The 20,211-nt window shown below is 42.1% G+C and overlaps 1 protein-coding gene and 1 long non-coding RNA gene across 4 annotated transcripts in view; one reads left to right on the forward strand and one right to left on the reverse strand.

Moving 5' to 3' along the window:
• adamts3 (ADAM metallopeptidase with thrombospondin type 1 motif, 3) overlaps nt 1-15,188 on the reverse strand; it is a 99,801-nt gene extending 84,613 nt beyond the window's left edge. For 2 of the 3 annotated variants that reach the window (XM_077000857.1, XM_077000855.1), the window contains exons 1-4: nt 14,804-15,188; nt 14,267-14,288; nt 12,420-12,817; nt 1,702-1,861 (exon numbers count right to left, since the gene is read on the reverse strand). In XM_077000857.1, coding sequence (XP_076856972.1) covers nt 1,702-1,861; nt 12,420-12,817; nt 14,267-14,288; nt 14,804-14,869 — 646 coding nt within the window. In that variant the 5' untranslated portion in view covers nt 14,870-15,188. The remainder of the gene's footprint in view (nt 1-1,701; nt 1,862-12,419; nt 12,818-14,266; nt 14,289-14,803) is intronic. The other variant, XM_077000856.1, reaches the window with a different exon arrangement.
• A 126-nt stretch (nt 15,189-15,314) lies between these two features.
• On the forward strand, nt 15,315-18,283 carry LOC143509801 (uncharacterized). The gene is made up of 3 exons (XR_013129782.1): nt 15,315-15,451; nt 17,268-17,352; nt 17,878-18,283. It is a non-coding gene; the product is annotated as an uncharacterized LOC143509801 (long non-coding RNA).
• Nucleotides 18,284-20,211: the final 1,928 nt, after the last annotated feature.

Here is a 20,211-nt window from a genome sequence, read left to right on the forward strand (position 1 = left end):
GACACCCTACATAAAAGGCACCCTAAATAAAAGCTACATAAAAGGCACCCTATATAAAAGGCACCCTACATTAAAGGCTCCCTAAATAAAAGACATCCTACATAAAAAGCACACTACATAAAAGATACACAAATAAAAGACGCCTTACATAAAAGGCACCCTACATAAAAGGGACCATACATAAAATCCACTCTACATAAAGAACACCCTACACAAAAGACAAAAGTTCGTGTCACTAATAATGAAAAAAAAACCTAGTGGAAGGAGCATTATGCAAATGAGATTGTGTCTTCAGATTCTCAGCATATTGTGAGCTCGTGTTCCTTGAAGGAGCCAGGGTGTTTTGGTTTGTGCTAGCAGGTAAGGCGAGGTCCTGGAAGGTGTTCAAAATAACAGAGCTGGGGAGAGCAGTGAAGGGCCAGGCAGCATATCTGAGAGCCTCTTTCACTGCTTGCAGGCATACTCTACCCACCCTATGCTGTGCCCTTGCAGACCGGCAGGCGTACCCTACTCACCCTACACTAAGCCCTTGGCAAGAGCCTTGGCAGCGCTGTGACACGCTCATTCTGCAGGGCCGTAAAAACGGGCAGGTCCTTGAAGGGAGTCAATGTTACACTGAGAATCGGATGTAATTACTGCCTAGGTTTCCTTTCATATGCAAAGCCTGTGGGTCAGCCATGACGTAAAGTATTAAACTACCACAACAATGTTATGGCTAACTGACCAGCAAGATGGGGTACTGTTTATAAATACAGCCCATGGTGTTTGATTGGCTGAATGCTGCTGGTGTGAATGCTGGCTGCTTTGTTGGGATCCAAACGACAAAAAGAGGATGAGGATCCAAAAAACTGAAAAGAGGACGATCAACCCGGACACACACAGTGATTCCAGCAAGGGTGTGTATGCCAGTCGGAGAGAGAACCTCGTGCCCAAACCTTGTGCAAGTGAAGCTGGGATTCCTAAGCAACCAGGACAGGGTGGTCAATCACTTCTCACTCCTGCATGCTTCCCACCTGCAACAATGGCATGCCCCTGCATTGCCATGACAACCAAAACAACCTGACAAGCACCCTTTATTTAGAGCTCAATGAATGAGAGGAAATCTTGAAAGTCGGCCATCGTTGCATGGAGCTTCCTGCTTTCCTAATACAGCAGCATCTGGAATAACTAAAGTGCCTCCCTGCACTCGAAACAAAGCTTTTAAAAGAAGGAGTTGATTATAGGCATCCCAAAAGACTGAATTTGTGTGAAAGCACATTTTGTGTGAAAGCCTGACTAAGAGTAATAGCACAACGTCCCAGAAGAACAGAAGTGCTTGACAGGGGTCTGAAAAAAGGATGTGGATTGATAGATCCTGCGAAGTCAGCATCTGGGGGCATCATTTATAATGACTGCACCCAGCTGTGACACCACGGAATCTAAAGAATCATCTGCAGACCTGACAGTAGCAAAAGAGAATGGTCTTGAAGTCTACACTATAAGGCAGGTCTATGAACAAATCGCAGCTTTAATCCCTCTAGTGAAAGGTGACGGGAAGTGAAGCCGATGGCCAATTTACAGTCACGGTCAAAGACCACTGAGGAATTTCATAATGAAAGGCAGTGAGACTCTAAACCAGCAAGCTCGAAGCACAGGTCTTTCCGACAAACATGTGGGAGGAGGAAGCGAATGCATGCATGTCAGTAAGGTGGAGACACGTACCGGCAGGTCGGTAGTCCAGCGGGCCGTCGGGGTGTGGGGCCTGCAGGAGCGCCGATCTTCTGTACACCACGTGCACCCGCCCGCTCTCCTCCTGCTCTGCTGCACCGCGTTCCAGGGGCTCGATGAAGTATTCATCCGAGTCGGTGCGTATTATGCCAGCCTTGGGGGGACAAAACAAGGACAGTGTTTAGTTGCTGACCGAGCGTGAGCTACACACACAGGTCTGGCCACGGAGTTTCCTCTTCTGACACTTCTAGAGAAAGTTTTTTGTTCTCTCTGTCTCTCTCTCTCTCTGTCTCTCTCTCTCAAACATTGTTTTTTAATGGTGCAAAGCACATATGTTAGCAGTTGCTGGACAAATACCTCCATTCTTGTGATCTAAACTCAGACAAAGGACATTTCTATAGATTTCTATAGATGGGAGAGGCTCATAAACATTCAGAAGACAACCCATTAATTTCCAGAAGCATTGATTACGGATGCTAAATGCCCAAGTGTTTTAGGTTTTTCTCAGTGCACTCTTAATTGCCATGTTTATTCTTCTGATTTCATTTTTTTTACAGTAGACAGCATAAATAATCTAAATCAGGATCTAAATCAGGGAGTATCTGAAAAGTTGTGTATGATTAGGACTGTCATTCATTGCCAGTAATTACATTGACACATTATATCTTGAGGATGTGTCCAGCGTGCGTTTGGATGCACATGCATCCATGTGAATGCATGTGTGTGTGTGTGTGTGTGTGTGTGTGTGTGTGTGTGTGTGTGTGTGTGTGTGTGTGTATGAAAAGCAAGCAAAACAGGAAAATTTATGTTTGAGCAGCTTTTCATCAATAAACCTTAAGTGGCTATTCATGAACAAATCCGTAACATGGTGTTACCATGTGGACAAGTAAATGAAAAAGCTTTTTGTCATCATGAAGTGCTCCCCGTTCTGCATTATAATGACACTGAAAGTGAAAGGAACTGTAAGTATGTATGTTATGTGTTTGCAGGTGTCCTTTTTGAAGATAAGTGTCTCTTTGCCGGTAAATGTAATGAAATGATTACAGGTTCTGCAAACATTCTTGTGTGTGGTGCCTGCAAACACCTGTTTGAATACACTTACAATCTTGCTTTACACCTTACAATCAAAGACCTGAATACTGATGGTGAAAGCACAAAGCAGCTTGTTTATTTAGACCTGGCTGACCTACTGAACACTGCCCTTTTCTGCATTGTACATGTATGCATTTTACTGTATGAGAGATATTATGTATCCATCAATGTGTGTATGTATGTGCATGTGTGTGTGTGTAAGCGCACTGACCTCCTTGCTCTGTTAAAATAGCTCTTTTAGCCAGTGGTCCTGGCCCCTGAATTGGCCTCATTTACACAGACCAGCCTCTCAAGACTGCTTTGGAATGTGCTAGAAGACTAGTACTCTCTCTGTCTTTCTCTCTCTCTCTCTCTCTCTCTCTCTCCCTCTCTCACTCTCTCTCTCTGTCTCTTGTTGTCTCTCTCTCTTCCTCCCTCTCTCTGTGTCTTTCTCCTTCATTCTGTCTCTCTCTCCCATTCTCTATTTTTCTCTCTCTCCCACCCTCTCTCCCTGTCCTTCTCTCTCTTTCTCTCCCTCTCTGTGTGTCTATCTCTCCGTCTCACTTCTCCCACTTTCTCTCTCTGTCTCTCTCTTCTTGTCTCTCTCTCTCTCCCTCCCTCTCTGTCTCTCTCTTCTTGTCTCTCTCTCTCTCCCTCCCTCTCTGTCTCTCTCTCCCTCTGCTCTTTCCTCATCAGAGCTTCTCAGCACCTTCTCAGTTCTATCCTGTGTGCTCTGCATGGACAGCTGTCTTCTCTCTTCCTCCCTGCTTCCCTACACCATGGCACCCTAATAATGCCATCCTCTCTGATCCAGTCCTGCATTTCTGGCCTTTTGGAGATCATGTTACTCAGATAATGTGGCACGGCTGGGATGCCTCACACCACTTTCAACACTGTTTAGACACCAGAGGACATGGCTTTTATCACCAGTGTGTGACCTTTGATAGTTCATATAAGTGTGGCAAGTCACTGAGATTCTGCGCATGTAGATGGGGTGAGAGAGACCTAAGACTCAAGATGGACAGACAGGAAAAGAGGAGAAGGGAAGAAGAGAGAGATCGACAGCAGTGAGGTGAGAATATACCTACTCCTATAACTACAAATTTAAACAAGTAGCATGCTCTGACCTTATAGCGTGACGCTGCTTTGAATCAAGCTCACATTTCTAAGGCAACACAATATGCCACAAGATCCTGAAAGGGTGGAGTAGGCATGAAAGAACCTTAGGTTCATCATGCTGAGAGAACCTTAACTCCATCATGCTGAGAGAACCTTAACTCCATCATACTGTGAGAACCTTAGCTCCATCATACTGTGAGAACCTTAGCTCCATCATACTGTGAGAACCTTAGCTCCATCATACTGTGAGAACCTTAAGTCCATCATGCAGAGAGATCTTTAACTCCATCATACTGAGAGAAACGTAAGTCCATCATGCAGAGAGAACCTTAACTCCCCTCATACTGAGAGAACCTTAACTCCATCATACTGAGAGAACCTTAACCTATCTCCAAGCCTTACCATGTGGCCACATGTCACTCCACATCCATGTTAGCTGTGTGACGGCTCCTGCAGGAGAAATCATGCCTCTCTATTCTGTGAGCTCTTTTTGTGTGGTGGGACTCAGCTGACTGTAAGCACCTGGCGGCGTTGAGGTGTGTTTGTTGGTGGGGTTTGTCTTAAACTCCATTGAGTGCAAGGCAACAGGACAAAAGAAGCAGGGTTTGTGTCCGCCCCCCAAATAGGCTCCCCCCAACATGAGCCCCCCAACCGCTGGTCATGAGCTACTGCTGAAATGTTCAAGCTTCTTTTCAGGGTTAAATTAGTTTACATAAGAATAAAAAAAAACCCTAACGTTAGTCAAAGGTTGCATTTCACCAAAAGTGGTACAAATCACATATTTTAAGCTAACAGCACATCTGACATTCCATTGCTTACTTACATTCCAATTGCTTAAAAAGATAGGTGTTTAAAACCTAGCTATGCAAAAATTAATGCTGTCAACATATAATGAACTAGTAGGAGGACAGTAACACAGGAACATTAATTATGCTCATAGTACTACCTTGAATGTGCTATTATACCCATAACTGGAATTATTTATACAACAGGATATGTCTATACAGATATATTGTCAGTCCTGTAATTTCTGAACTTATGACACATGACAATGACAAAGCAGAAATGACAGCTGGTATTCAAATCTGGACCCAAATCCAGTCCTAGATTTTGTAACCTCTTGTAGTTAAAATAGTAATGTAGTAATATTAATATTGTAATAATATTAAATCATTAACGTAAATGAATGTAACTGGTAATGTAACTGATTGGCAATTTTGGCCACTGCCAAAATGAAGGAAGGTGGATATATGCAAAGAATGTATGGCAGTGATGCACACACAGCCCAAGGCGTCAGGCACAAGTTTAAGATGGTGTCTATCATAGAAGAATAGTAGGTGCTCTTGGGAAGTTACTGGGTCTAAATGCAGAACTTATGGCCTGATTATTATTTTGTTTGTTTCTCCCTGTCCAGCAAGGCCATTTTAACCCCAGGTCTAAGGCAAACACTGGTCATCCTGGCTTTTGTATCCACTGAAGCCTTTCTTTCAAATGCATAAAAAAATATTCCAGTTCATTTTGCACCCATATAACTGGAACATTTACAAAATGTGCTAAAATCACTGGTGTAAACGCTCAATATGCAATGTGTTGTCACTTTGAGGCAGCGACAGCTTGAATGCAGGGATGGGTTCAAAGCCGTCTGGACACCACACGTGCCTGGCATACCACGTACCGGCCAAAGAGAACATACACTGCAGGAATGTCTACAGTATAGCCTGCTTTTAGCAGTGGAGCAAATGTGGAAGCCCAGCAGTCAATTCGCACAAAACGTTAACATGAAGTGCTTCCTCAGCCAATCAAAACGCAGAAATCGTTGGCAAGTAAACCTTCGGTCAGAGAGGTTACCGTGCAAGACGGTCACCCCTGCTGCCAACTCCCATGGTGTACCGACCAATAAGGTGCTAGATTTACATGGGAGACAAAGTCAGGTGGCTTGACAGAGCCTTGCCATTACCTAAATAGCAGCCCTCAGAAAGGGATCAAGAGTTCTGTGTTCCATCAGTTTAATATCCCCAGCATCAGGGCTAGCCAAGCAGACACCCATTCCCAGCCAAGACAAACATATGGGATTCAGCTGAAGGGGTCCAGTTTTCTACACTCCCCTCCAGTCTAAACTTCTTAAGGAGCCGGTATGAACGTGACTTTAAAAAAAAATTGCTGCCACCTTCCAAAAAAAAAGGAGCTTGGATTCAGCAGGAGACACAGCCACCTTTCACCCTCCGTATTTCAAGGCGTATTTGGTTTAGAAATGTGTGCAAACCTTCGTCATCATTACCTGCCATTTTCATCCCTCCCTGAAAAGGAACTTTAAGCAGAAATTTTGGAGCTATTTTTTTAAAAGATGCAAAATGTCACTTATGCTAGGAAAGCGAAAGAAGAATTGATGTTTTGAAGAAGGAAGATAAAAGTAAACAAGATGCAGTTATAAAATATTCACGTGTGTAGATAGTATAGATTTAAATAAAAAATTTAGATAGTAATGCCACCCTGTCAGGTAGTATGCTGTTTCACTTATTCAGTTACTCAAAAGTGGCACTATAATTTTGAGGAAGATTATAATATAGAATTGAAAAAAGATGTCTAAGCTCTAAAGAGTCCACAAGCACTTGCACAAGTCTCACGTGTGGACTATGTTTTGCTAAGAATTTTCATGTCTTTGTAGCAATTGAAATGTGGCACCTTGATACTTCAGAACAAGGGACTATTTGAAACCTCCCACCTCCAAAATTGTCTTCAAGCAAAACAAATTGTTGTTCTGAAAACACCTTTATAAAAACAATCCAATCAAACCTGCAAATTGAAAACACATTTCTCAAGTTTCCATTAGGGAAAGCAACATGAGAAGAAAGTTAGAAAGTCTGCTTCACTGATTTTTCTTTTTGTGTTGTCAAAAGAGAAAAAAGAGCAAACATTTGCATGGTGTTCTGAGTGGTGGCGAGCCCTTACAGGTTATCTGGAAATAAACTGAGGACTATTGGTGAATAGGCCCCAATGTCCAGGAGAGCAACAAGAGAAAGTGTGGGCTAAGACTGCTTATGATTTAAAATGCATAAACATAAAAATATATCAGAAAAAGTGCTCAGAGTGCTTACTGCGCTTTGGTTTTGACTGAAACAAACTTAAAGAAGCAACTCGCCTCCACATATCCTCAGGTACCACCCCTGTTGGACCTCAAACCATACACCAAAACAGCTCAGGGGTCAGGCCTCTGAAACAGGCCAGTCCTGAGCTGAATCAACATGCTACATCAATAACGATTTTAGTGAATACAACTTCTGTGCTTGGCCGCAATTCACCAGGCTCTGCTGCACTGAAACAGGAACCTTTTTAAATGCCCCTGAATGCACTAAATCTCTTGCTTGCCCTCTGTATGTAAACCTGTGAGCTATGCAGGGACATATCACAGGAAAGATGTGCAGAAAATGTTCAAGGAGAGCAGCAAGGCCAGAGGTGTGTCACGCACGTTTGTGAATGTGTGCCGTGCACATTTGTGAAGGTGTGTCATGCACGATTGCAAAGCTATGCAATCGAGGACCATGCTCTCTATACTATCTTTGGCTGTTTGTCACACTGGCAAATACCTTGTGCACTACAAACCATGCTGACAAGATTTCAGAAAGACCTTGAAACTCCTAAAGTGTTTTACTGTAATAATGTAAGTGTTTTACATTATTAAAGTGTTACTTCAAAGCACACATGCCTCTCAAGAAAAATTTACAGTTTGAAAATGTCAATTTAGCTAGAATTGTCTGTTTGTTGATGGACCTGAGCAAAGTGGACATAGCACATCTTGAGTGAGGTAACAGTTAACATTAAAATTAACATCAACTGTGGGCCAGCTTCCAAAAGGTCTTGATTTAGGTCAATTATTCTTGTCTGCTACAAGTGCCAGGACAGTCTCCCAAGCTCCAAACTTTACCTGATTTCAGTCTTGGATGCTGAAAGGAGTCATTGAGCTGAGCCAATATTTGGTGAAAAATATGTTTTCCCTAGATGGTTGGCTTTAGGGCTCACAGTGGTACTGCTTTATATAAAAATTATAGAGTTCACAAGGTTCGGACACTGGGAAGGTTTGCTGACTGAAAATTTTAATTCAGGGTGCAGTAAATACACTCAGCAATACACTAGCAAGAATTACATAAAGTAAATTTCACAAAGAGCACTTAATAAAGACACTATCAGAATGTATACATTCATTCATCTTCTAAACCTCTTAAACCAAATTAGGGTAATGGGGGACGGAGACTAACTCAGCAGCACAAGGCGCAGAGGGCAGGAACCAATCCTGGACAGGACACAGAACCATCACAGGGCAGACAACTGCACACAAACACACTCTTAACACACGCACACCCCAGACCAGACCAATTTAAAGACACTAATCATCCTAACACATTTGTAAACTAGAGTAACCCAAAAGGAACCTAGGTAGAAGGTGAAAACCACAGGTAGAATGTGCAAACCCCAGACAGGGGCTGGGTCACTGTCGCTATGAGGCTACAGTGTTAACCACCACACCACCATGCCAGATAATGAGATTCCCTGGCAAAGATGCATACAAGCCCTCAGTGGTAAAGTCATGGAAAATAGCAAAGCACCTTTATGATATATTACATAAACATAATTTTAAACTCAGAAATCATGCCGATTGTTGTCTAGAGGTTTTTCTGCACAGGTTTTCAGACCAGTTCTTATTTTTTGTACATGATGTATTTTGTCAGAGATTACAACTTTATCTATACCACTGTGAACATAAGATATTTAGAGAACAGTTTATTATAGTGATTAAGGTAGCCTGAGCCATTTCATTTAGAATTAGTGGTGTTTAAATCTTTCATTAGTTTCTTTCACTGTATCTGTTCTTGCGGGCTACTAGGACTCATGAGAATCTTTGAGCTCTTGCAGTGATGGCCAATGGCACTAGCCCAAGCACTGGACATTAAAAGAGCAAAAGAGTTATCCTGAAGCAGCTTACACAACATCATTGGATCTTAGTACACAACATCATTGGATCTTAGTACACAACATCATTGGATCTTAGTACAGCTCCTAGCTTTCTTTACATCTTTGTTTTGCCATGAACCATGAATCACGTGTGGGAAGCAGCATGACATAACAGGTCACAGTCAGTGACAGTGACAGTCAGTGTTCTCGGAGACACTCAGTAGCCGGCGAAGCACTGTTGCAGCACCCAAACCCAGAGATCAGGATAACGACCTCGGACGAAGCATCTAAAATGCAGTCAGAGCCTCCAAACACTCTTATTTTGACTCTGCAAACAGTTCCAAATTTAACACTGCACTCTTTGTTCGCCTCTGCAGGAATGCAAGGCATGAACCAGGCTACGGAAGTTCAAAAGGCCCCTTCACGTCAGCGTGTGGATCTCAGGACAACGCGCTGAGGACAGCACGTGTGGAGGGGGTGGGAGGGTGTGTAGGATGGGGGGTTGAGTGGGAGGAGGTGGGGGTGTGGAAGATGGGGGGCAGGGGTGAGGTGTGGAGGATGTGGGTGGAGGGCGTGAGGTGTGGAGTATTGGGGGGGTGGAGTGGGAGGAGTTGGGGGTGGGGGTGTGGAGGATGGGGGAGGTGGAGGGGGAGGGGATGTGGAGGATGGAGGGGGTGTCTGGGGCTGTGCCCGAGTGAAGCCCTGCCAGGAGTCCAGCAAAATGGCACAGATCATTAAAGAGAGGGACAGAGGCATCTCTCAGCACCCTGGATCCATAGTAAGGTAGACTACATGAAAGGCAACGACCTGCCAGTGATGGAGAGAGTCCGATTAGCCCAGACTGGCTGGCTCTACTCAAGAGCACGGCCAGGCAAAGCATGCTGTGCAGCACCTGATAACTGCACCTGACAGCATTTCTGCAAAGATGGGCCACACGTAGGTATGACCACATGTAGGTATGACCACATGTAGGTAGGTCCACGTGTAAAACGCTCCGCAGCAGTTACTGTTGTGTCTAAATGTATATTGGATTAATAGTTATCAGCAGATTTGTAGACATCAGTATAACTAGATGTGTTCATCAGGTCTGGTTACTTTTTTACTGATTTCTTTGCATCTCTGACACTGTTTCAGCTGCCTTTTTTAGATCTGGCAGTCTTGCCAAAAGAACCAGAAGTGTTGCATCATTCTGAAGAACTCTCCCACCACCACCACCACCCCCACCACCACCACCACCCCCACCACCACCACCACCACCACCTCTTTTTTTCTTTCAAAGGAATGCTCATGGGCCTGAAACATGCTTGTCTCCTGCCAGCCCTTCTGTTCCTCCTCCACATGTCCCATCCCCCAACCACCACAGGCTTCACTGACCTGAGTGGCGGCGCGCGAGGACTTCCACACTCTAATTAATACCAGCAAAGCTCACATCTAGCAAGGACGGAGAGTGCCACTTTACATAAAAGGCTGTTCGTAACAGCGCCTGTTTGATCCGCTGCTCTGGGACGTGTTGGGAGGTGTGGATAATTTGTGGATGAAGTTCGTGACGGTGGCATGACAGGCCAAAGAAAAAAAATAAAGTAGGAATGGATCGTTGGTTTGTCGGTCGAGACCTCTTAATTTATTCATAGCGGTGTAAGGCAGCAAACCATTGGACAAATGCAGCAAACCCTTGGACTGACTTTAGCCTAATAACTTCCATAAAACTACTTGTCTGACTTGGCTGCATGATGAAATGGTCCAAAGATACAGATGCCCTGAAACTTTGCTCATGTGGAATACATTATGCAAGGTCTTTTAAGAAATTTCAAAAAGAAATTCCATGAAATATTTGGCATGATGCCTTGTTGTACATTTTGTTATACTTATGAACTTGAGTCAAAAACAGAAAAGAGTCTATATTTAAATAACAAGAGTACTTTTTTAATACTGAAGAAATAAATCATCACCCACCCAGAAATGGGTTCAAATGCATCAACTGTTGTTTATCCAACTTTTAACCATTGTTTATCTCACTTGTTTATTCAACTTTCATTGTTTATTATCTCACTTGCTGTACTTTTAAACCAGATCAGTGAAGTGGGTCACTAGTCTTAATAATAAATTGCTTTGATTTATCCCCTGCGATGTTTCCTCGTATTGGAAACTTTTTTGGAAATGCTACACACTGTACTGTTACCTGAGACAGAGTTAAATTGTGTACTGCATCTATGTATAGTACTTATGAGAGGCAAGCTTGAGGTTACGGAAGTTCATCTTCTAGTAACCCCACACTCCATCTTTTCCCACCAGGTGTGACGCTTTAACAACCTTGGTAAAAAAAAAGGATCCTTACGTTTTTTATGTTTAACTAGTTACACTTTCAGGCCTTGTATTAGTGCCATTTCAGAACTTTTAAACATAAATGAGAATACACTAATTTAATTGTGTGATATCAAAATGTAAGAAACACTTGAGGATTGTCACTGACAGTTTAGCTATTGTAAACCCTGCCCTGAACCCTCACCTCTGGCTGGGCCTGCATTGAAGATGAGTGTTGCCCCCACCATGGTGGCAAAACTCCAGAGGATTCAGTGCTACAGCTCATTTACTCTGCATCCTGGAGCAATCCAAGGTTAACTCAACTTTGCCATCAGTCTGGCCATTCGCCCCAGGGGCACACATGATCTAGTGTAAGAGAGTCTCAAGCCCTAGACTGGACTACAGTCTGAAATTGTCCCATCCCCCTGAGCAAGCCTTATGAAACCTCAGAGCACTTTTTAAATCAAACACAGGGGTGGGATACCACACTCGTGGCCCTGCAAAAGCGTCTCAGACAGACCTGTTTCTCTGCTTTGATAATGTCAGCATTCATATTACAGTGCATTCATATTATAGTGCATTTTAAGTGTTCAGTTCTACCCAGCAACTTATCAAATTTATGCCACCAGCTATCACTCCTTGAGGACGGAGATGAAAAGTTTAGGTGGTCCTCCCTTCCCATTCAAGCCAAAACATCTTTAATTGTCAATGTAGTTATGCCAAACTAATTCTGTGGAGAATTAAAGTACACATCTTCTAAAGTACCTTTTTTTTACACCATCAACCTTAAATTCCAGTGGCATAGGGTAATGTTTACACTCTGTAGAACTAAGCAAGCTATACACCATGCTACAACCCAGGATGAAAATGAAAAAGGTTTACAAGGAGAGTTATATGTTGCGTAAAGAGGAAGTTGAGTCTGCCGTCTGCATATTTTGTGGGAGAGAGTGGCAGACAGGCACAAGGTTTCTTGTATTTCTTGTCTGCAACAGATTGGAGATGAATTATAAATCTCATAATTGTATCAAGGAAATCCAACCAGATCCAATGAATTCAACATGTTATAGTGAAAGCACAAAATTGTATTACATCACCAAAGGACATTACGGTTCATGGATTGACAATGCTCAGAGGGAACAGGCCAAAAGATTTGACATATTACACAGCTCACACATTGTAATCTGAATGTTATCACTGGTACATAATGTAAAACCCTGTATTATCTCAGTCTTTCATACGGGAAGCCTCCAGGAGATTGGGAAATTTAAACTCACCAGGCCATCACAGTTGTTTATGGCCACTGAGCCTCCGGGCACATCAGTGATGTCTCCAATAAATGTGCAGTCTGTTCTGAGCAGCTCCCTCCTCAAGACCCTGTCATTCTGAGTGCCATTTCCCGTGTTGACTGCCTCTTCTGACTCTCCATGCCACTCCACCATGGCTCCAGGGGCAACCAGCCTACTGTTGGGGGCAAGACGCAGGTGGAACTCCTTGCCAAATGCAGTGACATTAAAGAACAGCCTCTCGCCAGGTGTCTCCAAACTGGTGACCACATCACGCTTTACACGCTGCTTGTGGTTCGCGGAGAGTAGGTGTGACAGGAAGTGGCCCTCTGAGTCTGTGCTGATGGGCGTGATGAGGCCATACTCCTTCAGGTGGTTTTTCAAGAAGTCTGATGAGACAGGGAAAGCACATCTGTTAGTCCAGTGGTCAGTTACTCTACTAGAGATCAACCCTCCTATCTATGAGTTTAGGTTCAAAACAACAATCAGAAGCTCCAGAGAAGCATAAACCTGGTGATAAAAGGTGCTAAAAAGACACTGGTGCTAAAACAACACTGATTAGATGGAGCAGATAATACCAATAAAAGTTGAACAAAAACTTGCATATATTCAGACCTCCAGAAGCCAGGCTGGTAACCTAAGTTACCTCCTGAGCATTAGAACTTCTCTGGGTTAACTCTTTAATATACAAGAGTCTATAACACAATAGTGCCCACTCAATAATACTCAGTTTCAGAGGAAACAGTAAAAGCATTTGTGGATCCAATGTAAGGTTAATACATTTTGGACATTTGGATCGTCACCTACTACACAGACAGTAATTCAGCTGAACGTGACATGTTTATATGGCGATACTCTTTTAGCTGCTTATTTGTGGTTAACTTATTAGTGAAAGGAAGTTTAAAGCCCTCAAACTGTCTTATTTTCCAAGCAATTTTCCACCTTCACTTGACCTGCCTCGTGAAAGGATGAATGATGGTTTGCATGCAGGTAAAGCATCTGAAATAAAAAACACACAGGAGCTGGAGCCAGAGGCTGTGTGCCTTGTAATTTGCTTGCTGTACCACTGGCCAAGTGAGAAATAAAAGCAGATGTTTTTGTTTGACACATGCTGTACGTCTGACCAAATTGCATGCTTTGCTTCCCAAAGTAAGTCTAGCTTTAGGCACATTTTCAGAAGAACCCTCAACACATCGTAGCGCCCTGGTCTCAGGCATTCAGGCCAGCTGTCAAATACTATGTTAAAAGGCTTCCACAAGAACATCCCCATTCCTGTCAAATGCTGTGATTGTCTCTGAGTTATTTATTGCAAAATTGAAAGGAAGCATGAGTCACAGTTCAACTGAATAAATATCCAGCTTTTAGCTTGGTAAACTGGGCCATGCCAACTTTTAAAAAATCTTTCCTTAGAATACTTGGCCATTTTTATTCCCAGAAATATCCTTAACTGTGAATTGTGACTGTTTAGTTCTTGGCATTTGATACTGCAGGTTTGGATTTAGGTAGATCATTACACTTATTTCCTATACCTATAACAAGCAGTTCCTCTTGGCATAGTTTGGTGTATTAATCTTAGCTCTCAGTTTTTTCTTCTGTTTCCCTCTACCTGATTATTACCTGGTCTGAAAAAGACAATGTGCTGGTGTCAGATTACTGCATGAAAAAGCATTTATTTCTTTGCTTGTTTTAAGTATTCAACTGGAAATGAGTGGGAAGTGTCCAAATATGCTTAGCTTTAACCAAAATAACTACCTCGTTCTTATAACAGGCAAATATATACAGTAAATGTTTTTCTTTTTTGTCTGTCTTTTTTGGAGGTGGGTGGTGTTTTTACTTACCTTCTCTATTTATTTCACCAGCCTGGAACGAAGGGAAAAGATTTAAACGATTACAATTCAGTAAACACATAGATTAGGTCTAACTTTCAAACATATCTTACAAAACCAGCGAATCCATCGCTGTCAATGAAGCTAAAATGGGACTCTACTAAAGAGCCTGTGAAATCTGGCAGGTGTTCAACTTTCGATTTCACATTCCTAAGAAATATGCATGAAAGAATCGATTATGAAAGGCAATAATCTGGGTATTCACTCTCAATCCAAATGTGTCCTAATAACGCTGACCAGAGCACACTGAACTGTCTATACAAGACAGCAAATAAAGAATCATTCAACACACGCAGCGGCACTGGCTACAAAACCCGTGTTTTATCCTAAATTAATTAAATTATGCTACTAAACCCTGAGGGCAACTGCAATACGTTCGCCGCTACAGTGTTGCTTTTGATGTTCTTACAAAAGGGTCCATTTGACTCAGTTGTAACTTTCTCCACACAACTTTTCATGTAGAAACGACGCATCTGAAGTCTCACTTACCAAAGCGGCTGAAGTCAGACCTACTATAACTCCTACAATTAATAACCTGGGTGACAGCACAGCCATCACGAGTTAGTTCTTTCAACTTCTGCACGAAGAACAGAAATAGTCCCACTCTGTACCTGCTATTATCCCCTAAAAAAGTTATAAGCAACAGCACTTGTTCACTAATGAAATCTTTAACGTCAGTGAATCTGCAACAGCCAACTAAAAGTAAACAAAAAAGGTATTTACGTAAGTTCAAAGTTGCAGCACTTGAGTCAATGTTTTGGTTTTTTTTTTTTGTTTTCAGGGGTAAATAAAACTTAAAACATCTCTTAGCAGGGTAGTAGCCTAGCTGAGACTTGTGCTAGCGGGACAGAGCCGTGTGTGAGCTCCTGCACCCTGGCACTTGGCTCCGGCTAATAAACTACAGACCAGCCCTGCCCTGACGTCAGGAGCTGCCCCTTCCTAACACAGGCTCAGAAAAAGGAGGAGGAATAAAGGAAGAAAACACATGGTAGTACTTTTCTTGAACTGAACTGTCAAGGTTAGGCCTCGCTCTGGTAATTCATGTGTCTGTCTCGTCTTCCTCTGTGAGCTGAATATTCACCGATTTTAAAACGGTAGTATTGGTAACACATGGCTGTTACACTGAAGCTACTACAGGTTAGTAAGGGGGTAACAAGGAAATGTTGTATAGCATAAAGTACGTAACTAACGTTGTATAGCTAGATAATACCAGACGTTATTGTTACCTAATGTCTTAGTAATATAACACAATTACACAGAAAAACATAACTTAGGATAGTAGTAGCCTACAGTTTAACATTACTAGCAGTTATTTGTGATCATCGGACTCTTGAGCATTGTATGCGTATTATAGGCTATATAGTCTTAGTTTAGTTTTTATCCAAGTGATGTCCAGTATCTCAGAGGGTTAAATGACAGCAAGACCAGGTTTGTCCTGGACTAACTAATCCACATATGATACTGACATAGTTTGTTTGTTCTCGTCTCCTACATAATATACATTTTGAAGAAGACCAAAAATGTTTGCTGTTTGTGCATCTAGGTGCCAGTAATTGCGGGTGGCAAAATACTGTGTTGTAATTGCAGGGGCACTATACTGTGTTGTAATTGCATGGGCATTATACTGTGTTGTAATTGCAGGGGCACTATATTGTGTTTTAATTGCAGGGACACTACATTGTGTTTTAATTGCAGGGGCACTATACTGTGTTGTAATTGCAGGGGCACTATACTGTGTTGTAATTGCAGGGTCATTATACTGTGTTTTAATTGCAGGGGCACTATACTGTGTTTTAATTGCAGGGGCATTACACTGTGTTTTAACTGCAGGGGCACTATACTGTGCTATAATTGCAGGGGCATTACACTGTGTTTTGATTGCAGGGGAACTATACTGTGTTTTAATTGCAGGGGCACTATACTGTGTTTTAATTGCAGGGGTATTATACTGAGTTGTAACTGCAGGAGCACTATACTGTGTTTTAATTCCAGGGGCATTATATTGTGCTGTAATTGCAGGGGCATTATACTGTGTTGTAATTGCAGGGGCATTATACTGTGATTTAATTGCAGGGGAACTATACTGTGTTTTAATTCCAGGGGCACTATACTGTGTTGTAATTGCAGGGACATTATACTGTGTTTTAATTTCAGGGGCACTATACTGTGTTGTAATTGCAGGGACATTATACTGTGTTTTAATTTCAGGGGCACTATACTGTGTTGTAATTGCAGGGGCATTATACTGTGTTTTAATTCCAGGGGCACTATATTGTGCTGTAATTCCAGGGGCACTATACTGTGTTCTAATTGCAGGGACACTGTACTGTGTTGTAATTGCAGAGGCACTATACTGTTTTAACTGCAGGGGCACTATACTGTGTTTTAATTCCAGGGGCATTATATTGTGCTTTAATTCCAGGGGCACTATACTGTGTTTTCATTCCAGGGGCACTATAATGCGCTGTAATTGCAGGGGCACTATACTGTGTTTTAATTGCAGGGGAACTATACTGTGTTTTCATTCCAGGGGCACTATATTGCGCTGTTATTGCAGGGGCACTATACTGTGTTTTAATTGCAGGGGAACTATACTGTGTTTTAATTGCAGGGGTATTATACTGTGTTGTAACTGCAGGGGCACTATACAGTGTTGTAATTGCAGGGACACTATACTGTGTTGTAACTGCAGGGGAACTATACTGTGTGTTAATTGCAGGGGCACTATACTGTGTTGCTTACTGCTGGTGCCTTCAAGGTTACATTTCTCTTTGTAATCCACACTTCCTTGATAATCCCTTTGCTGCAGAGTTTATTCTGCATAACATATACCAAGCTCACCCGGGATACCACAGTTTCTACCTAAAAGTCAAAAAGTCATGAAAACTAAAAGTTTCCAGGGTTTTTGCGTATTGTCACAGAAGAGCTCTTGACCTGAGTCTTCCCGTCTCAGGAGTGGCAATAAGGAACAGAAGTCAACAACTGGCTCTCACTTTTTACTCTCAAGTTGGCCACTTCCCCAGAATGCTGAGATGTGGGTAAGAAGTTCCAGCAGTATTGTTATCATTGATTAAAATGGGTGTTTGGGGTTCCTGAGAATCAGTCACTTCTCAGGCCAGCGTGACCCTTAAGGTTTTATTGCAGGCTAAAATCAGCATCTCCTTTGTAACTGTGATTCCTTCCAACCAGCCTCCCCTTCTTAGACATTTCATAAGGGTGTTAAATGATCAAGGGAAGAATAAGCTTTGAGTTTTTTCTGGGCTGACACTAGGAGTCAACATAGTTTACACCATATTAAGAGTTGAAGGGCTTATAGTTTCCAACAATATATCTTTGTCTGCATAGCTGATGAAGGACCTCTGTCTGAAACGCCCTGTTTCTCTGGACACTTTGTGTACTTTATTACAATTCTTTTCTCTCTCTCTCTCTCTCTCTCTCTCTCTCTCTCTCTCTCTCTCTCTCTCTCTCTCTCTCTCTATATATATATATATATATATATATATATATATATATATATATATATATATATATATATATATATATATATATACACACACTTGCAGGAAGGATGCTTGAACTACTTGTATAGTCCAGCCGCGCATTACATGGTCACATTTGTCATGTGGTACGTCATGGTCAGACCACACTCAGTGGAGAGACTTTGCATCATGGCTGACCTTGCTGACATCACAAAGGGCAGCCAGTGGATGTGACACAGGCGGATAATTGTCACGCTGCTCACTCGCTCCACTTCCGCTTTTGTTTCGGGAACAAAATAAAAAAAGAAAAAGAAACAAAACAAGGACTACAATAGCTACCAAAAAGCCCACCAAGGTCACAATGTGCATGTTGCTGGTGGTGTGATCCGCCCTCACAGAGTCTGAATGGACTTGTCTGTGGATGTCACTAGGAGAGAAAAGGTACAGCTATAAAAATCTGCGGGAACCAAGCAGGAGATTTCTAAAAGGAGGAAAGTGACACAGTTTGCCATAATTTAACACAGCATTGCCATATAATAAAAAGACTTTTTGGAGAAGCTTCGCAATCCTTTGTAATTTATTCACTGTTTTTATCTGGGACCATTACACAAGCCTGAATACACATAAATGGTGCTATTTTAGAAAAAAGGTGCAAAAACAAGATGGAGAGGTTTTCTAGACAACTTCTATTACGTTGCATGGAAAAAAAGCTTTTTTTCTATGAGGCAGCAGAATGAGTTGGCTTTAATTGCAAGAGACCTGGTGACTGCCATGTGTGAAATTTTACAGAGCAGTCCATGCAGAGTCAGCAGGTACACTGTTTTCCTGACACATTTGGAACTGAACCAAAACCAAAACCCCTTATACACTGTATGTTATGAGTGCATAATACACCTTTTACTAACTCAGTGGGTGCTCTAAAAATGTTAGCAGTCAAATGGAAGCTGGGATGATGTTTTTTCCAATAGGCCAAAGAAAACAGCAATGGCCAATAAAAAGAGGAGAAAGTGACCTTCTTAAATGGGATTTTAAAATCTCGGAGCAGAGTGCTTTACTCTGACATTTTAATGAGTATAAGTCACTGTTTCAAGATTCCTTATTTTTACATAACAAATTCCATGAATGACAGTGTGCAAAGCGACAGATGATGCTTCTTAGGAACTTTAGTTCTTAGGAACCTTCTGGCTTTTGCAAGGCATATGTGTGTGGCATGTGTGTGGTTGGTGAGTGTGTGAGGCATGTGTGTGGGCAGGGTGTGGGTGGTGTGTGTGTGTGTGTGTGTGTGTGTGTGTGTGTGTGTGTGTGTGTGTGTGTGTGTGTGTGTGTGTGTGTGTGTGTGTGTGTGTGTGAGCCACATGTACACGAGAAAGTGTTGCATTAAAACGTACAATATTAATTTTCAGGAGACTGGAAGCTTCTCTAATTTTTCTTGATGCTCATTCAGTGGTGAGCATGTTTGCAACAGCATGCAAATTGGATGACTGATCCCACTCAGTAGTGCAACTTAATGAAAGAACATTTTTAACCTGTGAGAGCGATGTTGTCCGCTGCTTCCACAGACACCTGGATGATGCTGAGAGGCAAATATACAGGCCTTCATGCTTCACATATACCAGCTTCATGACCATGACCATTCTTATGTGGTCCAAATACACACGTTTACACATGGATGATGCAACTGGCTTACGGAGCAACCATAGATTTTAGTGTTATTGTTTTGCATATGTTGTGTGTGTTATTGTGTTGTGTTACATATGTAGTGTGTGTTATTTATATTGTACATGTTGTGTGTGTTATTTGTGTTGTATATGTTGTGTTTAAGTGTTTGATGATGTGATTGACTGCTGGAGCTTGTGAATACAGAACAAATTTCTGCATGAACGGACAATAAGTCTAATCTAATCTAATCTTACAGACAACTTCTTTTAAATAGGGTGTCCTGTACTCACTTATATATCTAGGCAGGTTCCAGACAGTTAACCTTTTGAAGCAGCCACTTCTAGGAGGAAAGCCCACTTTCCAGCCCAGGCAGCCATGACGGACGCCAGGAACATTTCACATAGAAAACCACCAAAGTAGCCCACCTTCACATACGATCTTAACACAGCAAGTCATGAGTCATTGTTTATGCAGGTTAGAAACAGAGCAAAGGCAGATGCAGATTCAGATTACAGAAAAACAACATTCCGCTCCAGAGGACCAAAAAATTGCTACTTTGGTTACTGACTGGAGGGATGTACAGAATGAGCTGCACCTCTTCCATTCACTTAGTGGCAAAGGTTTGTTTAGATTTACTGGTGAATTTATTGCATTGCTTACGAAATTGTATAAGCCTAAGCAAAATTGTACTAACAGAGTCAATTAATGGAGGCAAAATCATACCCACTGCAATTGAATATCACCAATGACAAATAGAGA

This window comes from Brachyhypopomus gauderio, chromosome 3 (genome assembly GCF_052324685.1).
Source record: "Brachyhypopomus gauderio isolate BG-103 chromosome 3, BGAUD_0.2, whole genome shotgun sequence".
Classification (NCBI taxonomy): Eukaryota; Metazoa; Chordata; class Actinopteri; order Gymnotiformes; family Hypopomidae; genus Brachyhypopomus; species Brachyhypopomus gauderio.